This window comes from Myotis yumanensis, unplaced genomic scaffold (assembly GCF_028538775.1).
Source record: "Myotis yumanensis isolate MYYU_CA2020_CCGP unplaced genomic scaffold, mMyoYum1.0.hap1 SCAF_9, whole genome shotgun sequence".
Lineage (NCBI taxonomy): Eukaryota > Metazoa > Chordata > Mammalia > Chiroptera > Vespertilionidae > Myotis > Myotis yumanensis.
The window spans coordinates 58,319,038-58,345,425 of record NW_027223760.1 but is presented as its reverse complement, the minus strand read 5'-3'; the positions used below and the strand labels follow the sequence as shown (position 1 = coordinate 58,345,425).

At 38.6% G+C, this 26,388-nt stretch overlaps 1 protein-coding gene across 1 annotated transcript in view; it reads right to left on the bottom strand.

Annotated features, from left to right (window-relative positions):
• HDAC9 (histone deacetylase 9) overlaps positions 1-26,388 on the bottom strand; it is a 751,983-nt gene that overhangs the window by 218,317 nt on the left and 507,278 nt on the right. Inside the window, exons 14-15 of the mRNA XM_070424407.1 lie at positions 19,054-19,187; positions 3,704-3,824 (exon numbers count right to left, since the gene is read on the bottom strand). Of these exons, the coding sequence (XP_070280508.1) occupies positions 3,704-3,824; positions 19,054-19,187 (255 nt within the window). The remainder of the gene's footprint in view (positions 1-3,703; positions 3,825-19,053; positions 19,188-26,388) is intronic.

Below are 26,388 nucleotides of genomic sequence, written 5' to 3'. Positions count from 1 at the left end.
AAATGCTGACATCAGTAAAAGATACATAAAAAATTTATGGATAGCTTGGGGAGGGATAAAGTTTACTTAAGTTGTTGCTCATAACAAAGATATCTCTATATTATTGAATATTTTGCAAGGATGCATTCACATGTCATATGTGAAATTAAAATATATAATATTGTATATTTAATGTCTGAACTCTTCATTCCATAGTTAAAAGGAATAAAGTTAATATTACAATGCAATAAAGTAATTTTAAAAAATTTATGTAAGCTCAAAGAGAATAATGAAAATAAATGTTAAGCTGCTTAAGGAGAATTGTATTTAGTAATGTTTACATAATACAAAAAAGACAAATAATAATTTAAATTTAGTGGTGTGTAAAAATTTTAATTTACTGAATTGACTGGCATTTTTAAAAATAATGTTATGTTGCCATCCCCATGAACTGAGATCTGGCTAGCCACAGGACTATGAAAACTGGTAGTAAGAACGACAGGAATATTAATGCTCAGGAAAACCTTGTACCAGAAATGATTGGAGAGACTATTTTAAAGTGTCACCTTACTGGGTCTAGAGTATTTAAAGAGACAAATGGTGCACATTTTCAAATCTAATTATTTTATAATCTACAGATATCTTTCAAGATACAAACACTGATAGGTCTGGTCATAATGAACTCCTCTTATTTAACTCCTCCTAACTCTGGAACGTAACTAAGAAGAGTAGTATTATCAATTCAACTCAGAAATTTCATAAATGGAATGAATTTAAATTCAATGTGTGTGCACATTGACAAGTTCCCTCCACCTCACCACCCCCACTCTGCGTTGGGAGGGAATGGGGGAAGAAGAGGAATATACAGGAGTGGAAGAAAGGGAAAAAGAAAGAGAAATATCTTGATGGTTCTACATCTCTATACTTACACATGGCAGTCTGGTTTTTTAGATATAAATAAAAAATAAGCCATGAGAATTCAAATTTTATAAAGAACAAAGAAGTATGAAAAGTTAAACTTAGAAAACAATGGAATTATTCACTTTGAACTTGAATGGAGGAAAACATGCTGTGTCTAGACTCACATGAGACAGTGAAGTAGATCAGAAGTGGTATGAACGCACAATTTCATGCTTGACATCAAGACTAAGCAATGCAATGTCCTTGTTTATATTTACTCATGTGGCCTCTACCTAATATTGAAATTGTTGCACTAAGCCCTGAGAGGTGCCTGTGGAACTAACTCCACATATATACCCAAAGCTAACCCTAAAATCTTCAATTTTATATCTCACATTAAATACTCAAACCTCATGAGATAAGTGGCCAGATTATTGGGATTTAAACTTTAAAAATTAAGTTATTGATACTCAGTGTTTCATCGCATACATACATGAAAAGAGTTGCCAGAGGTCTAAATTATACATTGGAATTCCTTTTTAAACCATCAAATTTTTAAATGATATTTATGTTGAATATTTTGAGAAAATCAGTTTTGTTCAAGTGACAAATTTCGTTTGAAAAAAAAAAAAATGATGGCATTGCCATGTTTCATAAGTAAACAGTTCTAGCTCATCAAAATTTAAACTTCATTTCTTTCACAAACATGTCTTTTCTCTTAAAATTGAGAAAATTGTTGTTTTGGAATATCTCTCAAACACCTATGTGTAAGTTCTTCCCAATTAAATCCAAAATATTTAGTCCTATATCTATACTGATTTATAGTTTAAGACCATATTAAAAAAATAAATAAATAAATAATGGGGGGGCGGGGAAGGATGCTACTTATTTTCTCTTAACTTAATTAAAAATAATCAAAACTGCCCTAGCCGGTTTGACTCAATGGATAGAGCATTGGCCTGCAGACCAAAGGGTCCTGGGTTAGATTCCAGTCCAGGGCATGTACCTTGGTTGCAGGCTCCACCTCGGCCTAGGCCCTGGTTGGGGCTTGTGCAACCAATCGATGTTTTTCTCTCACATCAATTGTCTCTCTCTGTCTTCCCCTCTCTCTCTTCCACTCTCCCTTAAAAAAAAATCAATGGAAAAATATCCTTGGAAGAGGATTAACCAAAAAATAAATAAATAAAATAAATAAATAAAAATGAACATAGCTTCCTATCTTTAAGTGTGTGAGTATTTTGAACTCATAAAACCATGAATGGTAATGTGTGGTTAACTTCATCTTTGGGTAAATTGTGTGAGATTATTAATTCATGTAAATATAAGGACATTTATTACGTAGTAACCACAGTAAATGAAGTACTTTACGTGCAGAGATTCCTTCCTTCAACAGAAGGAAAAAAATACAGAGTACATATGTTCAGATTGACTTATTCGTCTTTATATTAACATATAGATTTAATTCTATACGAATTGTTTCTCATCATCGAATTTTAATAATGTTTGCTAAAACACTGAATAACTTTCTTTCTTTTTAAAATATATTTTATTGATTTTTTACAGAAAGGAAGGGAGAGGGATAGAGAGTTAGAAACATTGATGAGAAAGAAGCATCGATCAGCTGCCTCCTGCACATTCCCTACTGGGGATGTGCCTGCAACCAAGGTACATGCCCCTGACCGGAATCGAACCTGGGACTCTTCAGTCCCCAGGCCGACGCTCTATCCAGTGAGCCAAACCGGCTAGGGCAAACACTGAATAATTTTCATGTGTTCCCCTTTCTGTCAGTTTCTTCCAGTACCTCCCCTGAATGCATGTAGGCATACACACACTAACTCATCTTCCTTTACTTCATAAGGTGAGGGATACCTGCCTACTGCATATCAAATATTTGCTTTGAATTCTTTAGGACCAGTTAATATAAAATCATTCTGAAATATTGAATTAGGTGAGAGAGTCCAATAATTTGGAATTGACACAATAGGTTTTATTCAAAGAAGGGGACAAAAAAAAGCCCTGCAATACCTTTTTTTAAGTTAAAATTGTTTTTAAAATATCCTTTTGGTATGTATAGCTATGTTATGTATTGTATTCCACTATAAAAGGTTGTTAATAAACTTAATTAATAGAATTGTTTCAGCTAAAAGGTTCTGTATTGAACTTTTTCCAAATCTATTACTTCTATTGTTCATTTATATAACCCCGTTCAACATTCATTTTATTTTAAAATCCGATGGCAGAAGTTTGAAAAATAATATGTTAATTAAAAATTATGTTTATTAGTTTTCTACTTCTGCCACTTACTTTACTGTTTAATTCTACAGTGAAGACATTAAAAAGATTATATCAAGTTTTAAAATGCAATCTAACTATAAAATGCCATATTCTAGGCATAGCACTAAGGAGTTTTCACTTAAAAGAAGTTGTACTATGCCCTCTGTCTGTTAAGGTCACAGAGAAAAAGAAGTGAATGACACAAAACAAATGGAAAAGGTGAAGATAAATTTGCATAAAGATTGTGAAAACCTTTCTTCTTTTGGTTTAAAAATGTAAGCAAACAAACTCAACTGTGCATTTATTCCTGTATGCTAAAATGCAGTGGAGAAAAGCTATTCAAATAAACATGAATTTAAATGTTAACATCATGGAACTTGCATGGTCATTTTTTCTGATGCAAGATTTTTCTTCATCTGCATTGGCTTATTGTAAGGGACTCACTCATTCCAAAGAGCACTGCTTGCCAAGTATTTTGAACTGACACCCGCCTTGACTAATGATAGTTCTGGAATGTGCTGTTCTCAGTAGAAGAGAGGCCCATACAGACCTAGGAGCGTCCTGGGGTCCAGCTTCTGTTCGTCCAGGGGGTTGGTGCCATACAGCAGTGAGTGATGTGCAGAGTGAACAAGCTGTATTTCCTCCAGGCTGGCTTTTCGACCTTGAATCCGCTGAAAGAAAACAGCAGAAGCCTACAGTACTCCACTGACAACGTTTCGAAGAAAATAAGGCCCCAAGTCACATTTAAGATGATTAATAATGGGCTGAGTTTCATCATGAAGGAATGTGACACTGATTTGCTTAGTAAAGTACCATAATAATATTTGAAAAATGAGAGTAGGCAACGTTCAGGACCGATGGACTGCTTGTACCTAAATGGGCAACTGACATAAAGCATATTCTTCTTTGGCATAAAAAAAAAACTATAACAAAGAAATTAATAGCTAACTCTTTTGCAAAGGTATCAGCTTAAAAACAAACAGGGTCTGTAGTTTTGCTGAGAAGTAAATTAATCAATGTCTTTTTTTACATTCACCTAAAACATTTGTTGAAACAAATTCCTTATTGTTTCTTAAAGGACTTAAGTAAGACCAATACATTTCAATGTATTTGTTTAGAACAAATATGCTGATCACTCCTCCATATGTGTGCACCTCATAGTAGTGTTCATCTAGACAGCGGTGGGAACCTTTTCTCTGCCAAAGGCCATTTGGATGTTTATAACATCATTCACTTAATGTAATTCACTTATCATAAATTTATGTTGCTATGAACAAAGCTCCTAGATTTATTGAATTTTGAGCCCTGCCTGTTGTTGCCTTGGCAGGGCCAGACCAAATGATAAGGCCCCCAGGCTGAAGGTTCCCCACCCTGATCTAGACCAATGTGTGACCTATGGGATCAGTAACAGTTCAGGAACTGTTTATGGTCTGATGAGGTCTGTATAGAATTCAAAGTAGACATTAAGAAACTTTTATAGTAAATTGACAGAGTCTCTTTATGTCTGTTGAATCTAATAGAATCTTGTATGCTCTTCAACCAATTTTCATTTTTGTAGTGTTTCATTTTTAATACACTTTATAAAAGCATTAGTTTGTGACAGAATGGGAATGAAACAAAAACGATAACCACTGTTTAACCAGAGATAGGCTGAGACACTCCAGACCCAGTCAATATTTCTACACACCTGCTAGGTAGAGACTTTCACTTCACCTAAGAAAGAACAGTCCTTTGAAAGACAAAACCATACGTTAAGTTAAAGCTCAGCCAGTAAATCTGCGGCCACAGTTCTCAGCTGGCATGTCTGTGGGCCCAAGAAACATCATGTTGGTGTATGAAGTGAATTAGCCCAACTTTTTAAAATTGCTGTTTCCTAAAATTACCCAGATAGTGTTAATATTTCACTTAAAATATGTATCATAATAAGGTACTTATAAGGCAACGGATTAGAAGAGAACGACGTTCAGTGAACTTCGAAGAGAATCTGTCCTTTCATGTCCCTGCCCAGGGATCACCAGGTGACACAGAAACCTCAGGTGACAACAGCACCTCCCTCAGGACCAGGACACGTCCATATTCAACCTCCCTAATTTACGGGGATTTGGCAGCTGTGGATGTGTGAGCAGCCGGAAGCCTGGACTTACTGACACTTCCTAGGGTTTTATTGTGTAGAGGGCAGAGCTGTGCTTGTCACTGAAAATAAGCCATGTAACAGGGCTGGGGGCGGGCGGGGGGGGTGGGGGAGTGGTGCGAGACCCACGGGGTAACTCGAGTGATAGAAAATGGAAATTTCTTGACACTGTGCCATTATTTGCTAAACAAATAAATGCTTATGGAATTTCCTTTGTCACAGCATTGAAGTTCCTCCCTTTTGACACCCAATTTACATTTCTAGAGGAATAAAACTATGTTTCAGAGAAATTATTCCAAGGTAGGCAATAATTAAATTGAAATGAAACCAGGTAAGTAATGTTGAAGACAAAGGCAAATGTGTGATGGCCATCTGATCAACCATTGCCCTGATCAATAAATAAACACATTATTGGCATTTGTGACTTAATGATAAACATTAAATTTGAAGATGTTAATGATAAACATTAAATTTGAGAACAATCAAAGCAATAGAATGAGAAGACATGAGAGAAAAATAGGAAGCAAATGTTCAAAGTCAATATTAAAGAGAAACATTTTAACTGAGATTTCAGCTGCTGGAAAATCCAAGATAAACAGTGGCAAATCCATGGTCTGAGTCATCTAAAACTGGAATGAGCAGAGGACTGGAAACCAGACTGCAGCAACTAGTTCTATCTGGCAGAATAATGAACACCGTGAAACAACAGGGCTTCCAGCTCTCACTTCTATGAACCTAAGAATTCCATAGCCACTCATATTTTATAAGCTCATACAGTGAATCATCTATGTCTTAAATAATGTCAGTTCTATAGTTAATAATCAGACCCACATTTTGACTGATATCATAAAGTTTCATTGATTTTTTTCTTTTTCTATAAATATATTTTTCAGCTCTGAAACTGAATTTCTGCCTCTGGTATGCCATTAAATACCAGTAATAAGAAATATATCTTTTATGTTTTCATTCACCAGTCACATATATTTACAGCCATACACTCTATGCTTGCCCCAACTCCTTTCTCATTTTCTCAATCACACATTTGAAAAAATAACCTGCTATGATATCAGCTAATGAACAGTAAGGATAGAACAACTGGCCAGCCTATTGGACATGTACTTATTCTGGTTTACACTCTAGTGTAACTTGTCACTATTAAAATGTAACACGGTTCATTTTACTGCTTTGATTTCACTTTTTCCCCCTTCTTTACTTCCTATTGACTGCCAGGAAGTATTTTACCCTGGCCCTTTTTTATTATAAAATATAGTTCTTTTAAACAACAATTACATTAAAGATAAGGAATACTTATTCTTAATCATCACTTCTGCTTCTATGGCTGCTGGAGAGTAAGACCCACACACAGGACCTGCATGTTCCTACAGAAAGCTGTGGGGGAAAAACAATGCAATATGAAAAATGTCTACCTGGAAAAAGGATCTGGAGAAAGCATGTTTTGAGATTTATATCTCACAGGGCACTGCTATGGGAACTTGAAGGATGACTAAGCTGAAAATAGTGAAATGGCAACAGCTTTCCTTCTCTCTTACTCAGCGTCCCCTGGAGTACTTCCATTTTGCCTCACTTTTATCAGATGTCTTAGATTTGCCAACTTCACTTTTCCTCTCAAATTGAGGTCTCCAACAGTTTTCATTTTCTGGTATTATTGTGAGTAATTTATTAGGTTACGTGTTTATGTTTAAATATAGATATTTTCACTTAATCCCTTCCCATATTTTCTATTTCCTGTGCACCCTTTATCCCTTCATTTCTCTCTCATGATGCTCTCTTGAGTCAAAGGTCAATGGCATAATGAGTCATAAAATGGGGTAAAGTGCTCAGATAATCATAATTTAGGGAGATACTGATTTCCGTTCTCAGAGATACTTAGTCTGCAGGATGTCTATCTAAAGTCTTCTATGACTCTGACCAAAATGTTTTCTTTGAGAATTCTGAGTATATTTGGAAACACAATGCATTGAAGAGATGGCGTTCTTTTGGGTATTTCCAAATACAGGTCTTCACTACCTTGCTGTTAGGGACTGGGGAAAGCAAGCCAATGGCTAGCTCTTCTCTCATGTTCTTAATCAAGAGACCCTGCAATGTGGGACTGTTCGTCATTCTGTTTTCATGTTCTGTGCCTAGCACTTAGGCAGTTCCTTCCCTCCTGTGCGGGAAGGAACGAATGTTCAGGGAGTGCCTACCCTGAGCTGCGCACCTGGGGATGCCGGCTCAGTTCCGAACCCCAGTCTGCATTCTGGTTTGAAGTTTGACTAGTTTAAAATGACCATGTCATTGAGTCTCACAACACCCCGGTTCTTTCCTAAAGAAGCAGTCTTTCTGAAAGAAAACCCATTAATGCAACCTGATTATAGAAGGAATGTTCTGAACATGATCTACAAAGTCATACTGTGACAGGATAAAATGCAGCCTGCCCACACCCACCCACACACAGAGCACACACACGGTATAGATTCTTTTTTAAATTTTTTTTTTCTGCCAAGGAGCAGGGAAAAAAGGAAACAGTTCTATTCCTTCCCCTCCTGTGTTCAAAGCCTGGACGGAGGCCAGTGTCCTAATCAGTTCTCATTGGCCCTGGAGGAATCAGAACCTTTTGTAAAATATAATAAAGGGCATAAAATCATGATAAAATGCATGAAAAAGCAGTGCCTTTGGTTAGGGAACTAGAAATAATTTAGCAGAACAGATGGATTGCATTGGTTTGGTATTATTGAGGACATGAAAGGGCTCATTTTGTGGCAGTTTCAAACGAAGAGAAAATGTCCAGCTTCGATCTGACAAGTCAAAAAAGTACCTGCCTTTGCTGGGGGAGACCCCACTTTCTTTAATCATTTTCAAAATGGTGACATAGTAGGCAAGAATTTCCACTGAAATATTCCATTTTCTGGAAATATTTCATCCAATGTCCCTAAATAGAGGGAGATTTTTTTTTCCCAACAAAAATCCACAGGGCTGCAACTTAGAGAATTAAAAAATCACAAATGACTTATGAGTGTCACAGTTATCCACTGTTACAAATTCCATACTTACATTTAATGAATTGGTTCATGGCCTGGTCATTATTCTTGATACACCTTTCTCTCTTAAACAACGAAAAAAATCTGGTCGCATGCATATGCCCAGGTATACCTACTGGAGTTTTCACATAACTGCTTCTTTCAATGTAACATAAAAGAAGGTTCTATGCACTTCCCCCAACTGCATTCTCTCCTTCCATAGATTCTTCAGCATCTAATAAATTGTTCTCCCCACAACTTCCTGATAAAGAAAAGGTAGTAAAAACTGGAGGGAGGCAGGTGGCCCAGCAGGCTTTTGGTTCTTTTTGTTGGTCACATGGAAAGAGAGTGGATTGTAAGCCAAGTGTCCTTAGTTCTGGGTACTGACTCTCATGTTCCTTAATGTGATCATAGCCAGCTATGAGGTACATCTCGGGACCATTGTTTCTTCATATATAACCATAAAGAGGTTTGCCCAAATTATTTCTTTTAATTTTTTAAATTGATTTTTAGAGAGGAAGGGAGTGGAGAGACAGTGAAATATTGGATCAGCTGTCTCCTGCATGCCCCCTACTGGGGATCCAGCCCACAACTCGGGCTTGTGCCCTGATAGGGAATCGAACCTGCAACCTTTCCATGCATGGGAAGACACCCAACCAACTGAGCAACACTGGCCAAGGCTGTCCAAATTTTTTCAAAGCCCCCTTTCAGCCCAAAATAATAAGATTCTATGTGAAATAACCTTAAACACAATAAAAACTCAATAAAATATTCTTTATGTTAATTTACAGGTTTGCCTTAGGCAAGCAAGTATAATAATTGAAATGATGGATTACTATGGTTGAGGCAAGGGAGGAGATCTGACTATGAGAGTTTTCAAACAAACTCTATTCTTTGAAGTCAATTTTTATATATTTAATTATAATTGAAAAAGAAGGGTAATTTTTAAACTCATATTCTTAGCCTTTAACTTTAAAATGATGGACAATTTTCCCAATTTAAAATTTTTTTATATGTGTAACTTTGGAGTTAGTGCCACTGGTGCTTTCCAGGTAAACACTAACTTTGGTTCCTCTCCATCTCCAAATATTTGGCTCCATTCACTTGTCTCGACTGCAGTTAGCGTATGAAGCTGAACCTTCATAAACTTAAGTTGCATTTTTGGGGCCGTGATTTATAACATCACCTGTGACTTGGAATAAGCTGCAGAAACTGAAAAGCTATGGATTCCTGGGTCCCACCTCCAGAGCTTCTACTTAACTTTGAGTACAGCCTGGGCCTTCAGGTGCTTAGAGCCACCAGTGGATGTCCAAGGGCAGCCTCAGTGGAGAACCACGTGTTGGATGTCCTTTCTTCCTGTTTGTAAGTGAGCTCAAGACAGTGACGCTGTACTGACTGGCCAACAGTAGGGACTAAAGAGTAGTTAAACAGTGGGCATGGAAAAGCCTGGGAGGTAAAAAAAAAAAATCTATCTGATCTTCAAAATGACAAGTGGCTTCTACTTGCCTTAACACTGCTTGATTCACTCATTACATTATTTTTTTAAAAATGTTTTTATGGATTTTTTTAGAGAGAGAGGAAGGGAGAGGGATAGAGAGAGAAAACATTGATGAGAGAGGAGCATCATCAATGGGCTGCCTCCTGCATGCGCTCTACTAGGGATTGAGCCAGCAACCCGGGCATGTGCCCTGACCAGGAAATTAAACTACACCCTCTGGTCCTTGGGGCAACACTCAACTCCTAAGCCACACAGCCCAGGCTCAGTCATTACAACTTATTTAAAAATATTTTAGGACATAGAGCAATTTCAAAAGCATTTCAGAAAAACAACAAATCCCATTCAGTAAAAAGTCTGAGTGTTAAAAAGTATATGATATATATATTTTAAAATTTGATTCCCACCCATTTCAAATGATTATGCTCATCAGAAAGTTAAAAAAAAGTTATCTCTAAGTGGAATTGCTCAATTTTCACAATTTTTATGCAACTGAATCTCCTACATTTATAATTATTTTTAAACATCATTGTAAATGAGCATTTTAATGGTTTATATTAAAGTACTGCTTTTTTAAATATAATAATCATGTATAAAGTAAATTGTCACAATAAACATTTTCTGTTACTTTAACACTGCAATTTTCAGATGGTTGAAAAACAGAACTTCGCTTTCAATAAATATTTGGTAAATAAGTTGCTGGGTTTTTTTTGTTTGTTTGTTTGTTTGTTTTGGTTGTTAATCCTCACCTGAGGACATTTTTTCCATTGATTTTTTACAAAGAGGGGAAGGGAGGGAGGGATGAGTGGAGGGATGGGGGAGAGAGAGAGAGAGAAAGAGGGAGAGGGAGGGAGGGAGGGAGAGAGAGAGAGAGAGAAACAGCCATGTGAGAAAGACAAATCAATTGGCTGTCTCCCATAGGGACCCAGACCTGGCCAAAGATTGAATTTGCAACCCAGGTATGTGTCCAGGAACTGAACCAGGACCCTTCAGTGCACAGGCCAATGCTCTAAAAATCCTGTATCACTTTCCAGATGGATTCTGAAGGGCAGTGTGCCTTCTTTCCTTTGATTGGTCGTTTTCCATATTCTTCTTCTTCTTTTCTTTTTTTTTTTCAGAAATAGAAATCCAAACAAACAATTCTGAATCACCTTAATTCTTATTATAGGCTGCACAAGCATTTTTAAGGTATTTATCTGCCCTGGTCCACTCTGCTGTGGTGTACAAATCTCTTTCAGAATAATGACATAACGTATTGGTTTACTCATCACATCTAGATCGTTTGTACTGCATCCTAAGTCTGCTACATCCTTAGAGACAATTCACAAGACTCTCTGCTTGAGTTTTTTTTACTGCTTTGTGTTCGATTCTAAAACAGAAAAACACTTTTTTTTTTTCAAACTAAACAAAGCAGTAAGCTGTTATGTGCTGCCATCTAGTTAGATTCTCTATAAAACAAATGTTTAATTGCATTTCCGTGAATTTGCAGGCGTCAGTGCTCTATAGCACTGAGGTCAGAAAACCTGCACATTCCAAAGGGTTCCTCTGAAGGGTATTGCATTTCTTTGTTTCGATTTGCAAAAGGTATTTGAAAATCACCTGTGTGTGTGCAGGAACATGTGCTGGATACGCCAGCCCTGAGCTCTTTGGCGTCCGGAGACTACAGCTCCCCCACCTCTCTCACTGGAACTGAAGAGGAGTTCTAGAGGGGCAGCGGGCGCTTGGTTTGGGGGCCCAGAATTGTTTTGTCATTACTTTGTGTTGGTGCTTAAATAAGAGTTAAAGATTGCAGCACAGCGTGCTGCTTATGCTTTTTACTTAGGAATTAAGAGAAGCAAAGTTATTCAACACTGGTCACAAAGAGGCAACGCGGAGTCCACATAATGTGCAATCCAACAAAAGCATTATAAAATGTTGTTATTCTCAAAACAAATGTGAGAGCAAGCAAATGTCTGTGGGTGGCTTGGTGGGGCTGGGAGTCATGAGCACTTCTGGAAAAACAACTGCCAGTGCATTTCTAACAGATGATGGGTCCATCTCCGCAATTTCCCAAACCCAGGGGAGCGCATTCTTTCCCTCAGGGGCACACACACGTCAGAAACCTGGGGACCTTGTCCAAGAGCCTGTTCCTGAAGAGGACACCAAAGGGCCTCTCGAGATCTCTTTCTCACGGTGACTAGAGAGCTGCTGGTTTTGCATTTTGCTCCCGACCAAATCACTAAACTAAGTATGGATGCTTCAGCAGGAGGAAAAGTAAATGGTACTGCTGTGGAGGAACACGAAGCACCTCAATTTTTCAAAAACAGCGCCACGTCATGCCAAAAAAAGTTAACCCACGGAACCATGGTAACCTAACACAATGAGGATCAAGGTTTTCTCTGGCTGCTAATCAGGACTAGTAAGCACGGCCAATTTACACTACAGCTTACAGCTTACAAACTAAAAGCAGTGTGTTTACTAAAACAGCCAACAAATGCTGTCTGCTCTTAACCAAAGAAAGGGTTATGTTCTAAATGAAGTCCTCAGCCATCTAACTCCATACAACACTGAAGCTGGAAGGGAGGCGGCCCGGCACCCTCATCAGTAAGGTTAAATGTTTTGACAAAAGTACACAGATAATTGATGGCAGGACTAAGGTCAACGCTAATGTTGAACAATAACCTTTGAGGCATCCATTTTGGTTAATGTGCTACATTGCTAAATGAAACGACACAATACATAAATTTGATTTGTGGACCAGTCTATTGTTTTGAAACAATTGAGCCCCCCCGGTGCTTTCAAATTGCTCTCTCTTCTATCATATCATTGTTGAATTGCAAAACTGGCTACGCTGTTGACTGAGGGAAGCTGGCTCTTCTCTGTGTGCCAGCAGAACCAGGACTCCTTGCACTCTGTCCCAGGGAAACAGTAATCTAAACAGACAAAGGAGCTTGACTATAGATAGAATAAAGGAGGCCAAGATCTGCACCATGAGGTCTGGCATACTTCCTCCGTTGCACTCTGATATATGGTATCTCTTCCTCTCTCTCTTGCTCAGAGGGCCCCTCTGAGGCTGTTCGGACTACGGAGGCTGCTGACCACAGTCTTTCTCGTTTTATGTATTAACCAAAACGGATGCCTCAAAGGTTATTGTTCAACATTAGCGTTGACCCTAGCTCGATCAATGAGTCTTTAAAATTGCGGCAATATAAATCCCCTTGGGAGTTTAATGACCTATTTATTTTTGTGATCCCACCACATGGTAACCTCCTTGAAGGCAGGGGATGCTTCTTCTCAGTATTGTATCTGCAGCTCTGAACACAGAAGCCTGGAAAATGCAAATTCTTGATAGATACTGTTGAATGGATAGATCCCTGTTTTCAAAGTGTGGTGCCCAGATCAGCAGTATCAGGATTACCCACATGCATGTTAGGAATGCAAATTCTCGAACCCTACTCCTATTAAATCTGAAACTCAGGCTGGGGCCCCCCAAACCCCTGTTTTAACAAGCCTCCAGGGGATGCTAACATTCTAATATATGCTAATATTTTGAGCCCAAATGTAATCAATGAATGAATCATTTACCTAGCCACAGGTTTCTGCTTGCTGGCCAGGTATAAGTCCCCAGAGCTCTGTCAACTCCTTCTCTAAAGCACATAGATTTAATGAACAAAATGAATTGACCAAGAAAATAAGACCTGAAGCACGGAGGCATGGAACAGACTGGCATACCTCGATGTGGGGGTGGTGGGATGAGAAGAGAGAAACCAGAGAACTTATATAGTTGTATATATCGCCTATGGACATGGAAAATAGGATAGTGAAGAACTGGGAGAAGGGAGGGTTAGGGGATGAGAGAAAGGAGTAAAGGGGGGAAATGAGAGCTATATGTAATACTATCAACAATAAAATATATATAAATAATTTTTAAAAATGTTTTGTAATAAAAAATTGGAGATGAAAAATATATATATACACACACATTGATTATGTTATTTAAAAAAAAGCACAGGTTGACCCCTAACTATGGCAGCTATATAGATACAGACAATGGCAGGAAAATTGTGTTCAAAGATGGCAGATTGCTATCTGGATAGTAGAAAACAATACATTGCCCAACTTGCATATGTTATTTCTTATTTGAACATTCCCTTTTCTATAAAATCTAATAAAACAATTGAGTTGAGTTCTTATTTTCACAACCAGGAGAGGAATTTGTCCATACCACTCGAGAGAGCCATAATGTATTCACCACGGCTCGTACTCAAATTCCCCGAAGTCCGAGACACACAGAGTTTAGCTTCTCAGGAAAGCTTGCTGTAGACATACCCACGGAACAGAGCTGGACGCTAACTCTAGGCAACTTAGAAAGGCAGACCTGATTCTCCTTCAGTCCTCGAGCCATCAAGGTAAATGTTCATTCACATCCAAACTGGAACTTAACTTCTCTTGGACTGAGAAAGTCAAGTTCAATTGGAAGATACTGTCATTGGCCTTGATTGCTTTTGAAGGCTCATGAACACTAGCCAGGAAGCTCATTAGCATAAGAACCTTCTTGCAACCGGTTTGGCTCAGTGGATAGAGCGTTGGCCTGCGGACTGAAAGGTCCCGGGTTCGATTCCGGTCAAGGGCATGTACCTGGGTTGCGGGCACATCCCCAGTGGGAGATGTGCAGGAGGCAGCTGGTCGATGTTTCTCTCTCATCGATGTTTCTAACTCTCTATCTCTCTCCTTTCCTCTCTGTAAAAAATCAATAAAATATATTTAAAAAAAAAAAAAAGAACCTTCTTGCCTTTCAATCAGATAATGCATCCCCATGAACCCAATCTCTTGCCATTTATGGTGTGCTTTTCTCCTGGCTTTTCAGCATCTGACTATAATGAGTTGTGGTGAATTGCTCAAAGGTTTGTTGCATGTTTTGGGGTTTGTTTTTTTCCCCCACAGCATTGAAATTTTCAAATTAATGTGGCTTGAGATAGAAAGGTTAGAATCCTTGGAGAGGGTTTAAAATTCTATATAATAAAAGGCTAATATGCAAATAGACTGAACGGCCGAACAACCAGTCGCTATGACATGCGCTGACCACCAGGGGCGCAAGTAGAACATGGCGGGCATTGGCTGTGGTGGGATTGTAGAGCAGGTGAGTGGGGGCACCAGACCTAGGCAGGGCACCAGTCGCTGAGCCTCTGGTGGTTACTGAAAATTCTTTGCTCCTGCACACTGGGGTCCCACTCGGAGCTCACACCTGCTGCTGGCACCCGGCACCAGCCCTGATTGCTTGGTGCGGTCAGCAGGTGCAAACGGCGACTGCTGGCCCTGATCGCCCCTCAGGGCTTTTCTACCTCCCCCTGCTACTGAGGGGCGATCAGGGCCAGCAGCTGCTGCTCACACCCACTGCCAGCAATGGCCTCAATCGCACCGGCTGCTGGCAACAGCCCCACTCACACCTGCTGCCGGCGCCCAGCACGGGCCCTGATTGCCCTGAGGGCTTCTCCACCTCCCCCTGCTCCTGAGGGGCAATCAGGGCAGGAGCCACCACTCGCATCTGCTGACGGCAGTGGCCCTGCTCACACCCGCTGCTGGCGACGGCCCCAATTGCTCCGCGCTGTCAGTGGGTGTGAGTGAGGCCAGCTCCGTCAGTGTCAGTGCGTGGGAGTGGCAGCAGTGGGAGGGGGGCTGCTGGCAGACAGGGGACCGGGAGCCAAAGCAGGAGGGGCTGGTCAGGGGTGCCGAGGATGGGCTGAGACCCGCCCCTGGGCCCACCGCAGCCTCGTGGCCCACAGTTCCTTTCAAGATGCACGAATTCATGCACTGGGCCCCTAGTATATTAATAAATGTGTATATTAGAATTAATGTGTTAAATAAAAAACTTTACAATAAAATTCACAATGGAAATGTATCAATTGTGCTTACTGGGGAGATTACTGGCTAAGAACATAGATTCTGCTATTTCTGAGTGCGCTAAACTGGTCTGCAACAATCCCTGTATGTTCCTTTTATTTCATTTCCTCAACCCCTGCTCTTCTGGTAGAAACAATCAAGAAGAGACATTAAGTCATGTTTCTTTTGGTTCTATGTTTTATACCTTTTGGTAGTATGTTTGTTCTTATATAGAACATTAAAATCTATAGAAAAGGATAAGCTTTTCTTTAGCTAATGATCATTTCCCAAAATGCCACTTTATATTTTAAAATCATTCATACAGAGGCAAAGGGATGTTGCATCCGAGATGCCTTAAAGTTAAATTATTTTTTAATGATTTTAGAAATTCTACTTTATATTTTGGATTAGGTCAGCATAAAATCATTGATATTTGATAATAGAGGAGCAAATAAACACACATAGGCAACAATTTCATCCCTTAAGAAAGCAGACACCTAGTGAAGCATTATGTTAGCATTATTGTGAAGTTTTGGACCAGCCTTTTGTACTTGGTCTTCATTAAGATCAAGTCTTCTGATCTGGGCTTTCAAGTGCACTACTTATTGTGTGGTTGTTTGCCAAAGAGACTCTTACCTAGCTTCCTGGTCTGGGACTAGACTCACTCATATATCCTCATCAACCCCCCAGTGCTTCTGGCATTTCACCTGGGTCTGCTCTCACATCAGTCCATGTGTCCTATGAATGAACTTTCGTGGTTTCCAATAATACACGACTAAAATAATGTGATGTATGAGAAAATGAAAAGGAAGACTGGGCAGAAATGGATGGTAACAGACAGATTTGAAGACCGTTGTGGACCATATATTTCTGTACTTTGCTCCGCTTATAAACAGTGTTCTTTCAGTTAAGAGATGTAAGAAACACCACAATCTAACAACCCACTGAGTGCTGTGATGAGCCATTGCTAATTTGGAGTGGCCGGGGTAAGGCTCCAGGGTATAACAAAGACCTGAAAGTGAAAAGATGTAAACAGCAATGCCTTCCCTGAGCAAAGCACAGAAAGATTGCCAAGCTGGGAAACATTTACAGTAGATGTGAAAAGTGAGCCCAGCTAGTGTAGTTCAGCCAAGAGGCCACTGGTTCCATTCCCAGTCAGGGCACATGCCCGAGTTGTGTGCTCAATCCCCTGTGGGGGGTGTGGAGGAGGTGGCTGATCGATGATGTTTCTCTCTCATGGATGTTTCTATCTTTCTATCCCTCTTCCTTCCTCTCTCTCTAAAAAAATCAATAAAATATATATTTTTTAAAAAGTGAGACAGGAATGTTCACATGAATAAATGTCCATTAAGACCAGTCCACTGCAAATGAGTCCCTTGGTGGTTTATGGGCTCCAGATGTGATTGTGCAGACAACAGAGTGGTTTGGCCTCCAAACTGTATTGTCAATACCATGGCAACCTTAACACTAACTCTAAAACTTACCAAAGAGCTCTGGCTGTGTTTCTCAGTGGCTAGAGCATCAGCCCAAGCACTAAAGGGCCAGAGCTTTGATTCCAGTCCAGGGCACATACCTGGGTTGCAGGTTTGATGCCAGGCCCAGTCTGGGTGAGTGAGAGAAGCAACCAATTGATGTGTCTCTCTCACATCGAGGTTTCATTTCTCTCTCTCCGCCTCTGCCCTCTCTTCTGCTCTCTCTCAAAAATCAATGGAAAAATAGCCTTGAATGAGGATGAATAAAAAGTAAAATAAATAAAAAAAATTCTAGCAAAGAGTATGAAAGCCGTCTGCCATTTAATATGGATGCTACCAGCAAAAGGTGACTAATACACTTTCACTCAGGAAAGAATGAGAGAAATAAATCTCGCTCAAATTCCTTCACTTGGGGTTTTGAGATAAAGGAAACATTTAGTCAAAAGCAGAACGCTGAATACGAAAAACATTTGACAATTCCACTGTAAACATATAATAAAACTTGTGAAACTAAATCTGCACCACTGCTCTGGAGAACTCATTCCCAGTCCCAGCTGCTCAATGACCCAGGGACGTTATCTAGGATTTGAGATACACAATATAACGGTTTAGTTCCCCTGTAAGATGAGATAAGTTATTCATCTTCAAAAGAGAAAATGAATGAGGAAAATAATTTATCATTAGAAATGAATGCATTGAACGAATAAGTGCATCTTCGAAAGTTAGTTATTTTTACTATTTTGCAGAGAAGATGATCAGATGGACGTAACCCATGCTATCAAACATCGGCCAGTGCAGCTGACTCTGAAAGACATCCCGTCCGCTTTGGCATTCCTGTTTCAACTGAAATATAGTTTCACTTAAAACTAAATTATCTTCGAATGGGAATTTTCTTGACTTCATTTTGGGTTGCCAAAAACTAATTAACTCAAAAAATAATAAAAAAAGATTCCTCCTTAATCACAGTATAGTAACTTTAATATGGTTTCAATGTATCAGTTTCCTCATGACATAACTATAATAAAAATATTATCCATTTTCCCTAGCTGGTTTGGCTCAGCAGATAGAGCATCAGCCTGCGGACTGAGGGGTCCCAGGTTCGATGCCAGTCAAGGGCAAGTACCTTGGTTGCGGGCACATCCCCAATGGGGAGTGTGCAGGAGGCAGCTGATCGATGTTTCTCTCTCATCCAATGTTTCTAACTCTATCCCTCTCCTTTCCTCTCTGCAAAAAATCAATAAAATATATTTAAAAAAATATTACCCATTTAATTTCTTCTTAAAAATGGGAGCCTTTTTGAATTGTTCATCATTTTTACTTTTAATCTTCGAAAGCCTAAATAAACAGATTTTTCTAAATAAAAAATGGGACTCATCAGGAACCTATAGAAATGAGTCTAAAGAAATATTGATAAAAGTATTCAACCCTGTACCATAGAAATATAAAAACAACAGCCACATCAGTAAAAACAAATGACTCTTCTTGGTAAGAGGACAGTTAATCTTCTAAATAAATTCATTTCCATGAGACAACACTGACATATATCTGAGTTCAGTAGAGCTTATAACACAAAATAATAACTACTTAGCATTTAGCACTTAAGAGTTTGTGAAGAGTTTCTCCATTAACTCAAGAAATGATATCTACCTGGATATAGGAATGCTAGCATGTCTACAAAACAAATGCTGTAATGATAGCACACACATTAGGCAGCTGCTCAGTCCGTCAACACTGACTGAGTACCTACTGTGTGCCCAAGCCAGTCAGGTCATCAGTTCTATGCTACTAGTGCCAATGGATGATGGTTCATCAATCATGGTGTTGGTGCTACAGAGTTAACATTCTTCTACTGCTACCCAAATGAATACTGGCCCCTTTGCATGATTTATTTAAGTAAGTAAAAGAGTGTGGCCAATTCAGGATTACCTCACATTTATTTAGCAGCCCAGTTTCTTGCAGCCGTGACCAGATGCTCTGTATCCGTCCAGCATGCTCAGGGTGGGTGGTAGAACTGCCACAAATGCACTGGTGTTTCAGCATCAGAGGGTCATAGGCAATCCCTGCCGGACAAAGAACACACAGCACAAGACTGATTAACGATACATAGTTAGATGACAATATGATTACTCAGAAAGGCATTCTTTTTCAAATAAATTTACTAATAGAGAAATAATACATATCCATCAATTCCTAGGAGCATGTAAGAGGTACTGAGTCCTGTGTGTCTGAACATATAAACAAAAAATCAACCCCTGGATTAATCAGCACTCAGACCCTAGCTTAGTAAATCTGTAAAGTACATGAAGATAGTGATATTTAAAAAAACATATTTTAAAACTTTAGACTAAAAAAGAAAAACAAATTTTAGGGTATCTTAAATCATTATGAAGTATTTTTGACAGATAATTCAATTTAGTAGAGGTTTACATTTTATCGTTAAAGCCACAAAATGAGCTGACTTTCCATTGCGAATTTATTTCATGAGTAATTCTAGCCTCATTTTAGATCAGGTTACATCTTTGTAATAAATTGGAAGATTTTCCAACTGCTTGCCTATTCTGCTTAGCAACGCCTTCAAAGTTGTGCAGAAAAAGTTTCTCCTTTGCTTACTGTGCTTTTTTTTATAATTTAGGCTAATCTGTAAGCAATATGGGTATTGTAGATCTTACAATATTTGGGACAATTGCAGTATTTCTTTTAAAAAAATAAGTCAATTGCAATCCCTTTAGTAAAAATTACAGAGATACTTAATGAATAAAATCTGCTTTTAACCATGAGTTAACATATTTCATATTTCAGTTAGACCCTATGCTGGGAAAGATTTTATAAAAATTTGATGAAATGAACTACTAAAGATACATAAAATAGGACTTATTAAAGTAACAAATTACATTATAATTATAACTGGTTAATTTTGAAAAGATTTCCACCCTTAATCCAATTCCTGGGGGCGGGGGGGGGGGGGGGGTGGAGCGGAGGACACATGTTACAAAATTGCCTGTCATAAGAAATTATTTAACCAATATTCCAATAAATTAGCATCAAAATACACTCTCTGGGGAATGAATCCATGTTAAGATATTAAAAAGCAAAAGCAAGTATCTATTCAAAAACAGCTAAGTACCAACTAGTTGTGTTATAAAGTAAGTTTAATTAATGAATGAATTTTATTCCCCCTTTGACTTAAGTATCATGTTAGAAAAATATTACTCCAGAAGTGAAAATATTTGTTCCTGAGTATACTAAAATCATGCAGAAGAATGACATTTTTATTTTGAAACCATGTGGTAATAATTATGTCTAAGTATATATAATATTCATTCTTAACACTCAAATAGCCTCAAAATCTATCTCTAGATCCCTGAGTCTTTCACACTGTCAGCCTCAGAACCGATCTCTTCTCTTAGCAGTACATTTGCACAGTTGTCTATTCAATTACCCATTCACAGTCTCCATTTGGATGTCTCAGCTTTGAGTTCATGATCTTAAACCTCACACCTTTCCCTCATTTCGGGAAAGGACATCATGATCCACCATTGTTCCTGCAAGGAATCTTAGTCTCCTCTTGACACTCCCTATCCAATGAAAAAAGATGTAGTGTGTATTTTTCTTCCAAAGTACGTCTTGAATTACTTCTTATCTCCAATGCCAAAACCATATACAATCAATCCAAGGTGCTATTTATTACCTCTAATCTGAACTCCTGAGATAGCCCTGGAATAGGTTACCCGACTTCACTCTATCCCATCTGCCACACAACAATAGCTGATGGGATTGCCTTTTCTCAAGGTCAGCATATAGATAGGCCCCTGCCCTTTTCTCCAGCTTCACAGCACACACCTACCTCTCCTGATCTCTTACTTCTCCCACAAAGGCCTACCTTCCATTTCACAAAGGGATCATAATCATACCAGCCTTGCATTCTTCATACAAGCTGTTCCATCTATGCCAAAATTCTTCCTTCCAGCCTTCATTTGGCTAATTCCTATTCATTCTTCAAGGCTGTTTTAATGTCACTTTCTCAACAAAGCATTCCCTGAGATCTCTAAATTAGGTCTCCTACCACATGCACTCACAGCATCTTCTAGGTTTTCAGAGTATTTATCACATTATTTAATTGGTGTATAACTTGTAAATTATGCATTTCTTCATCTGGTATGATCTATGAAAGCACAGACTAAGTTGTACTGTTTAACCTCTGAACTCTTAGTCTCTGGAAACATGCTTGGGATATAGATTCTCAAAAGTATTTTTAATGAATAAATAAAAAACATATGTACAGAGGAGCAAAAGTAGTGAGTATGAGAAACACAGATTTTACTCTTATATTATTATTTTATTAATTATTGTATTTATTTTCCATAGGAACAATTGTAAACCTACTTTTGCCCCATCCTATAAATGAAAAGATGCAAGAACTAGTTTAGATATCTCCCTTATGAAGCCTTCCTTGATGAACCTAACTAATAGATCTCCTTGGATTCCTGGAAGTCTTGTAGCCTTCTTTAGCATAATACCTTTTATTTTATACCTTATCATCCTAGTGGCAAGTATCTCTAAAATGGGCATTTAATGTGCTCATCTTTATATATCTATGTGACACTTTGCACTAAAGGAAGTGAATGAATATTTTTAAATAAAGTCCAAATGAAGGCAGAAAGGAAAGCAGGCAATCATAAAAAAGAAATTCCAAAATGTAAATATATAAAGGACTTGTCTTCATAATTCAGATACATCAAGTATTTATGAGTTGCTATTACATAACAAACATGATTTAACATATTTTCAACCACAGTTTCATAATACACAAAGTAAAATATATATAAGCAATACACAAAAATGAAAATATAGTATCTCCCTCATTTTAAAGACATATTCTTCAGGAGTAGAGATTCAAATGATTAAGTTGCTTATTTATTTATTTTTTTTACTATTTCATCTCTTGACATATCTAACTTCATCTCGATAGTAACTGCTCCTCTTTTAATATTTTCTCTATAAACCACTGCCAACAAAAATTATGAAACAGGTTATAGTAGCTGGAAGTTATTGCCAAGTATCTGGAGATTATAACACAAAGTCCAGGAGCTCTTGGAAAGACATTTGAATTTAAGGAGAAATAAATAAAGTCTGGAACCCTATACCTGCACTTATTCATCTTAATGATGTAGCAATGAGGTGTTAACAGGTACACTGCAAGGTGAGACTTTAACCTCATCCTTCATCTCCATTCTTTTCCTTTTTCTTTTTTTTCTTTTCAGAAACAAAGACTTATAGGGTGAGAAACAATCCTGCTCTTCTCTTCTCTTTGGGATTCATATGGAATTCTACTTTTCTTTGACCCTTTCTGCCACATGGGTTACCACTTGCAACATAAACCAGTGGATCCATCTCTCTCGTGATCAATGGGATGAGTTAAAATTGGGATTTGTGGAAATACAAGAGTCTTAACATAAAGTATTTTCCTGCATTTTAAACCCTATTAGTTTATTTTCTACAAAAAGAAAACATCCTCAAAAAATTTTGATAGATATTTTGAACTTTGTGCTTTCTATGGATTTTAGTTTTATTAAATAAGGTAAGTATTTGAAGTACCTTACTAGTTTTCACAGAAGTTGGTTTAGTTGCACACCATGATTCTATTGTGCATTAGACTCTGACTAAAGAGATAATATTACAAAGAAATAATTTACTCACAGATTACGTAAAGTAACCTAGTGTTGGGGTAAAGAAGGCTTTAAGTTGTACTGGGTGGTAGGGAAGATAAAGTCAATCAAGTTTATTTGCCATTAAATTCTTGTTTCAGTGAATCCCATTTGGTATGAACAAGCACAGTGACATCATCGACGGCCTGTTGTGAAGCAATAGCGGAGCCCCATCGCTGTTAGGAATCATTGAATAGAAGAGATGACTAAGATAGAATACTTTGCCTTTCCCTTAGTTATCAGATCACATAAAAATGCCATGACTTGACTTTAAACAGAATGAAAAGAGCACCTCTTAAATTGAGTATTATTACTCAGATTCAAATACAACATAAAATCCATTTGAATATGCAGCAACCTGACTCTACAACACACATCCTTCATTGTCACTACAGCAGCTGCGTGATGTGCTCTTCGTGTGCATCTTAGAAACCTCTTTACCCAGCATCTGTAGGGCCACCAGGTAGAAGCTGCCTCTCAGTCTCTGCTTCTTGGTCCAGTCAAGTCCTCACAGGAAATGAACTGGAGACTTCATCTTTCAACAACGGACTGACTCAGACATTTTCCCCTTGGAACATTGCTTTGTTCTTCATAAAAAGGGGCCGGTGTGGCTACTACAATTGGCTGCTGGAAATCACACGAAGAGTGAAGGCTTGAATGGTGTGCCTTGAAAATTATGTGAGTTTAGTATTAAATACATTTTTAGTTGTATCAAAAAGCACAGATTTTTACAGAATGGATTTAAGCAAATACCTTTAAACATATTTGTTTTCCTTACTTTTTAGTGGAACAACTTGAGTGTGTGAGATTGTATCACTTTCTTCTAAAAAAAAACAAAAACAAACAAACAAACAAAAAAACCCACTAAATATTCCCAAGGAACATAATTGAATGTCACTTTTGATTTTTTAATGTACAACAAGTAGATATTAAAGTGTCAAAATAAAGGAGTTTAATTCTTAAAAATAGTTGTTTACAAACATACTACAAATGAAAGCCTTAAGGGTTCATCTCTAAAATGAAGATCATTAGAAACACTATGATGAATTTTGAGATCATGTGGATTGTAAGAGTATGAAGGCTACAGGGGAAATTTAAGTTTGGATTAAAGCCAGAACAATATGTGGAGGAGTAAAGTGAAAACTGTGCATTTCATTTCCTCTGGATTTGGAAAACAACTAAATGAAAGTTAATAACTATATGCATGCTTTTAATCCCAATGACAGTGGAGGGGCTAATACACAGTGGATATATAAATTATATATTTTGCATGGTTTTTTAAAAAAATTATTGTGCCTTTTTATTTTAAAAATTCAAGTGTTAGGATGCAACATTTTTAAGGTCAATCTATATAATAAAGAGCCAAGGTCATAACGACTGAAGGCTCGACCAGACCAGAAGTCAGTGCTGGGTTGCCCTGGCGACCTAGCACTAACTGGGGCCACTGTGGGCATCCAACCCAGAACTGACTGCCTAGGGGGCTGCAGATCAGGCCTGGAAAGAGGCCTGCAGAGAGAGAGGCAGGGTCTGATCGGTAGCCTCTGTGGCAGCCACTCAACAGAAGTTGCCTCTCTTTCTCTCCCGGCCTGGCCAACAGCTGAGCCTCCCTTTCTCTCCAAGGTCTCCACTGGGGCTGCTGATCAGCCTCGCCTTTCTGATCAGGCCCCATTGATAGGCCCACTGTGAGGAGCCAATGACTGCCTAGGAGGCAGAGCTTTTGATGCTGACTGGCATAGAAACTGACCAATCAGAACCAAATCAGCCAGCAGAGGAGGGCAGTTGGGGGCGAGATCAAGCCTGCAGGGGAGGGCAGTTGGGAGCGAGATCAGACCAGCAGCGGAGGGCAGTTAGGGGAGATCAGGCCGGCAGGGGAGGGCCATTGGGGGCAAGACCAGGCCGACAGAGGAGGGCCTTTGGGGGCGAGATCAGGCTGGCAAGGGAGGGCCGTTGGGGGTGAGATCAGGCCAGCAGGGGAGAGCAGTTGGGAGCTCAATCAGGCCGGCAGGGGAGGGCAGTTGGGGGTGATCAGGCAGAGGCAGTTAGGGGCAATCAGGCAGGCAGGCAGAGGGGTTAGGGGCAATCAGGCAGGCAGGCAGGCAGGCAGGTGAGTGGTTAGGAGCCAGTGGTCCCAGATTGTGAGAGGGATGTCTGTGGGATCAGGCTGAAACTGGTGGTCGGATATCCCCCGAGGGGTCCCCAACTGAAGTGGGTGCAGGCTGGGCTGAGGGAACCCCCCCTCCGTGCATGAATTTCGTGCACCAGGCCTCTAGTTAAGATAATAAGCAGGGTTTTCTCTATTAAATTATATAACCAAGAAATCAATTAACTATTCTTTAACCAGAACAATAAATTAAAAGTAAATTTTACTTTCACAGTTATTAGATTTGATGTAGTAAATTCATGTTTTTATGACTACATATATATCTATGTGTTATATTTCCTATACACATCATTTGCTGATTCAACTAAAATTTATTGAATGCCTATTAAGTATAAAATCCTATGTTTTTAAAATGTAGATTTATGAAATTTCTTATTTAACCCAGAAAAATGCCTTCTCAAGTCCATTAAATATAAAAATAAGTTTAAATTCATCTCCCTGCTTGTGTTTAGAATATAAACTCTGATAAATGCTAGGATGCTGACATTAAGAAAAAGAAAATAATCATCTGAAATGACCAGTATTTAGATTTAATGATTAGGTTCTGCTTATGTCGGTTATATTACCAGGTTTGCAATATACCCTTTCACCTGGATTGTTCTAAGGCCTACAGAGCCTGTCCATTTAGCAACCCTGTTTTCTTAAACTTCTAGGATTATTCTATTATTCAGAGATTTTGCTTCACTCATATTGAAGAGATAAGTAAAAGTAAAGGGAACCAAAGCATATCAGAAAAGGGCTGCTTCTCTTACCCAAGAAAAGAAATTCTATCAGTAGACTTGTAATAGTAGACAGCAGCCTACATGGGAATAGTGCCACAAAAAATGTACAGTTAAACTCGCTTTTAAAATAAGGAGATAATTTGGAGTGAATGGAATTGGCATGATGATAGGATGGTTGTGACTTTATGTTCTCTGTAAGCTTAAGGCTGAATAATAATCACTTTTAGGAAAAAGAATTGAGAAGTAAGTAATTCTTAAAGGCTATGCTCAAAAGCATTCCTGCCCAAAGCATTCCTCTACATCATGTATTTGGCTTTGAACAAAAACTCTCTGAAGACCAGGGATAGAACCAGGCATGATGGATCCAAGTGGCTTCCGCTCACACTGGGGTGCAGCCCTGGGTCGTCGGGGACAGGTCTGCTCTGCTCCAAGAAATGAAGGGATCAGAGGCAGTGGCTAATGTGGTAAAAGAAATATATCCAAATATGCCCAGCCCGTAGCTCCTAGTATAAAATGTTGGCTTGTGGTAAAACACATTATAAAAAGGAGCTCTCATACATACTTTTTAAAGATGTCTGTCAAGGTTAAATAACTTGCCCATTTCATTCATTGATTTTTAAATTAAAAAAAAATGATACCAAGGCTTTGGAATGTAATTTCATAAAAAGTATTT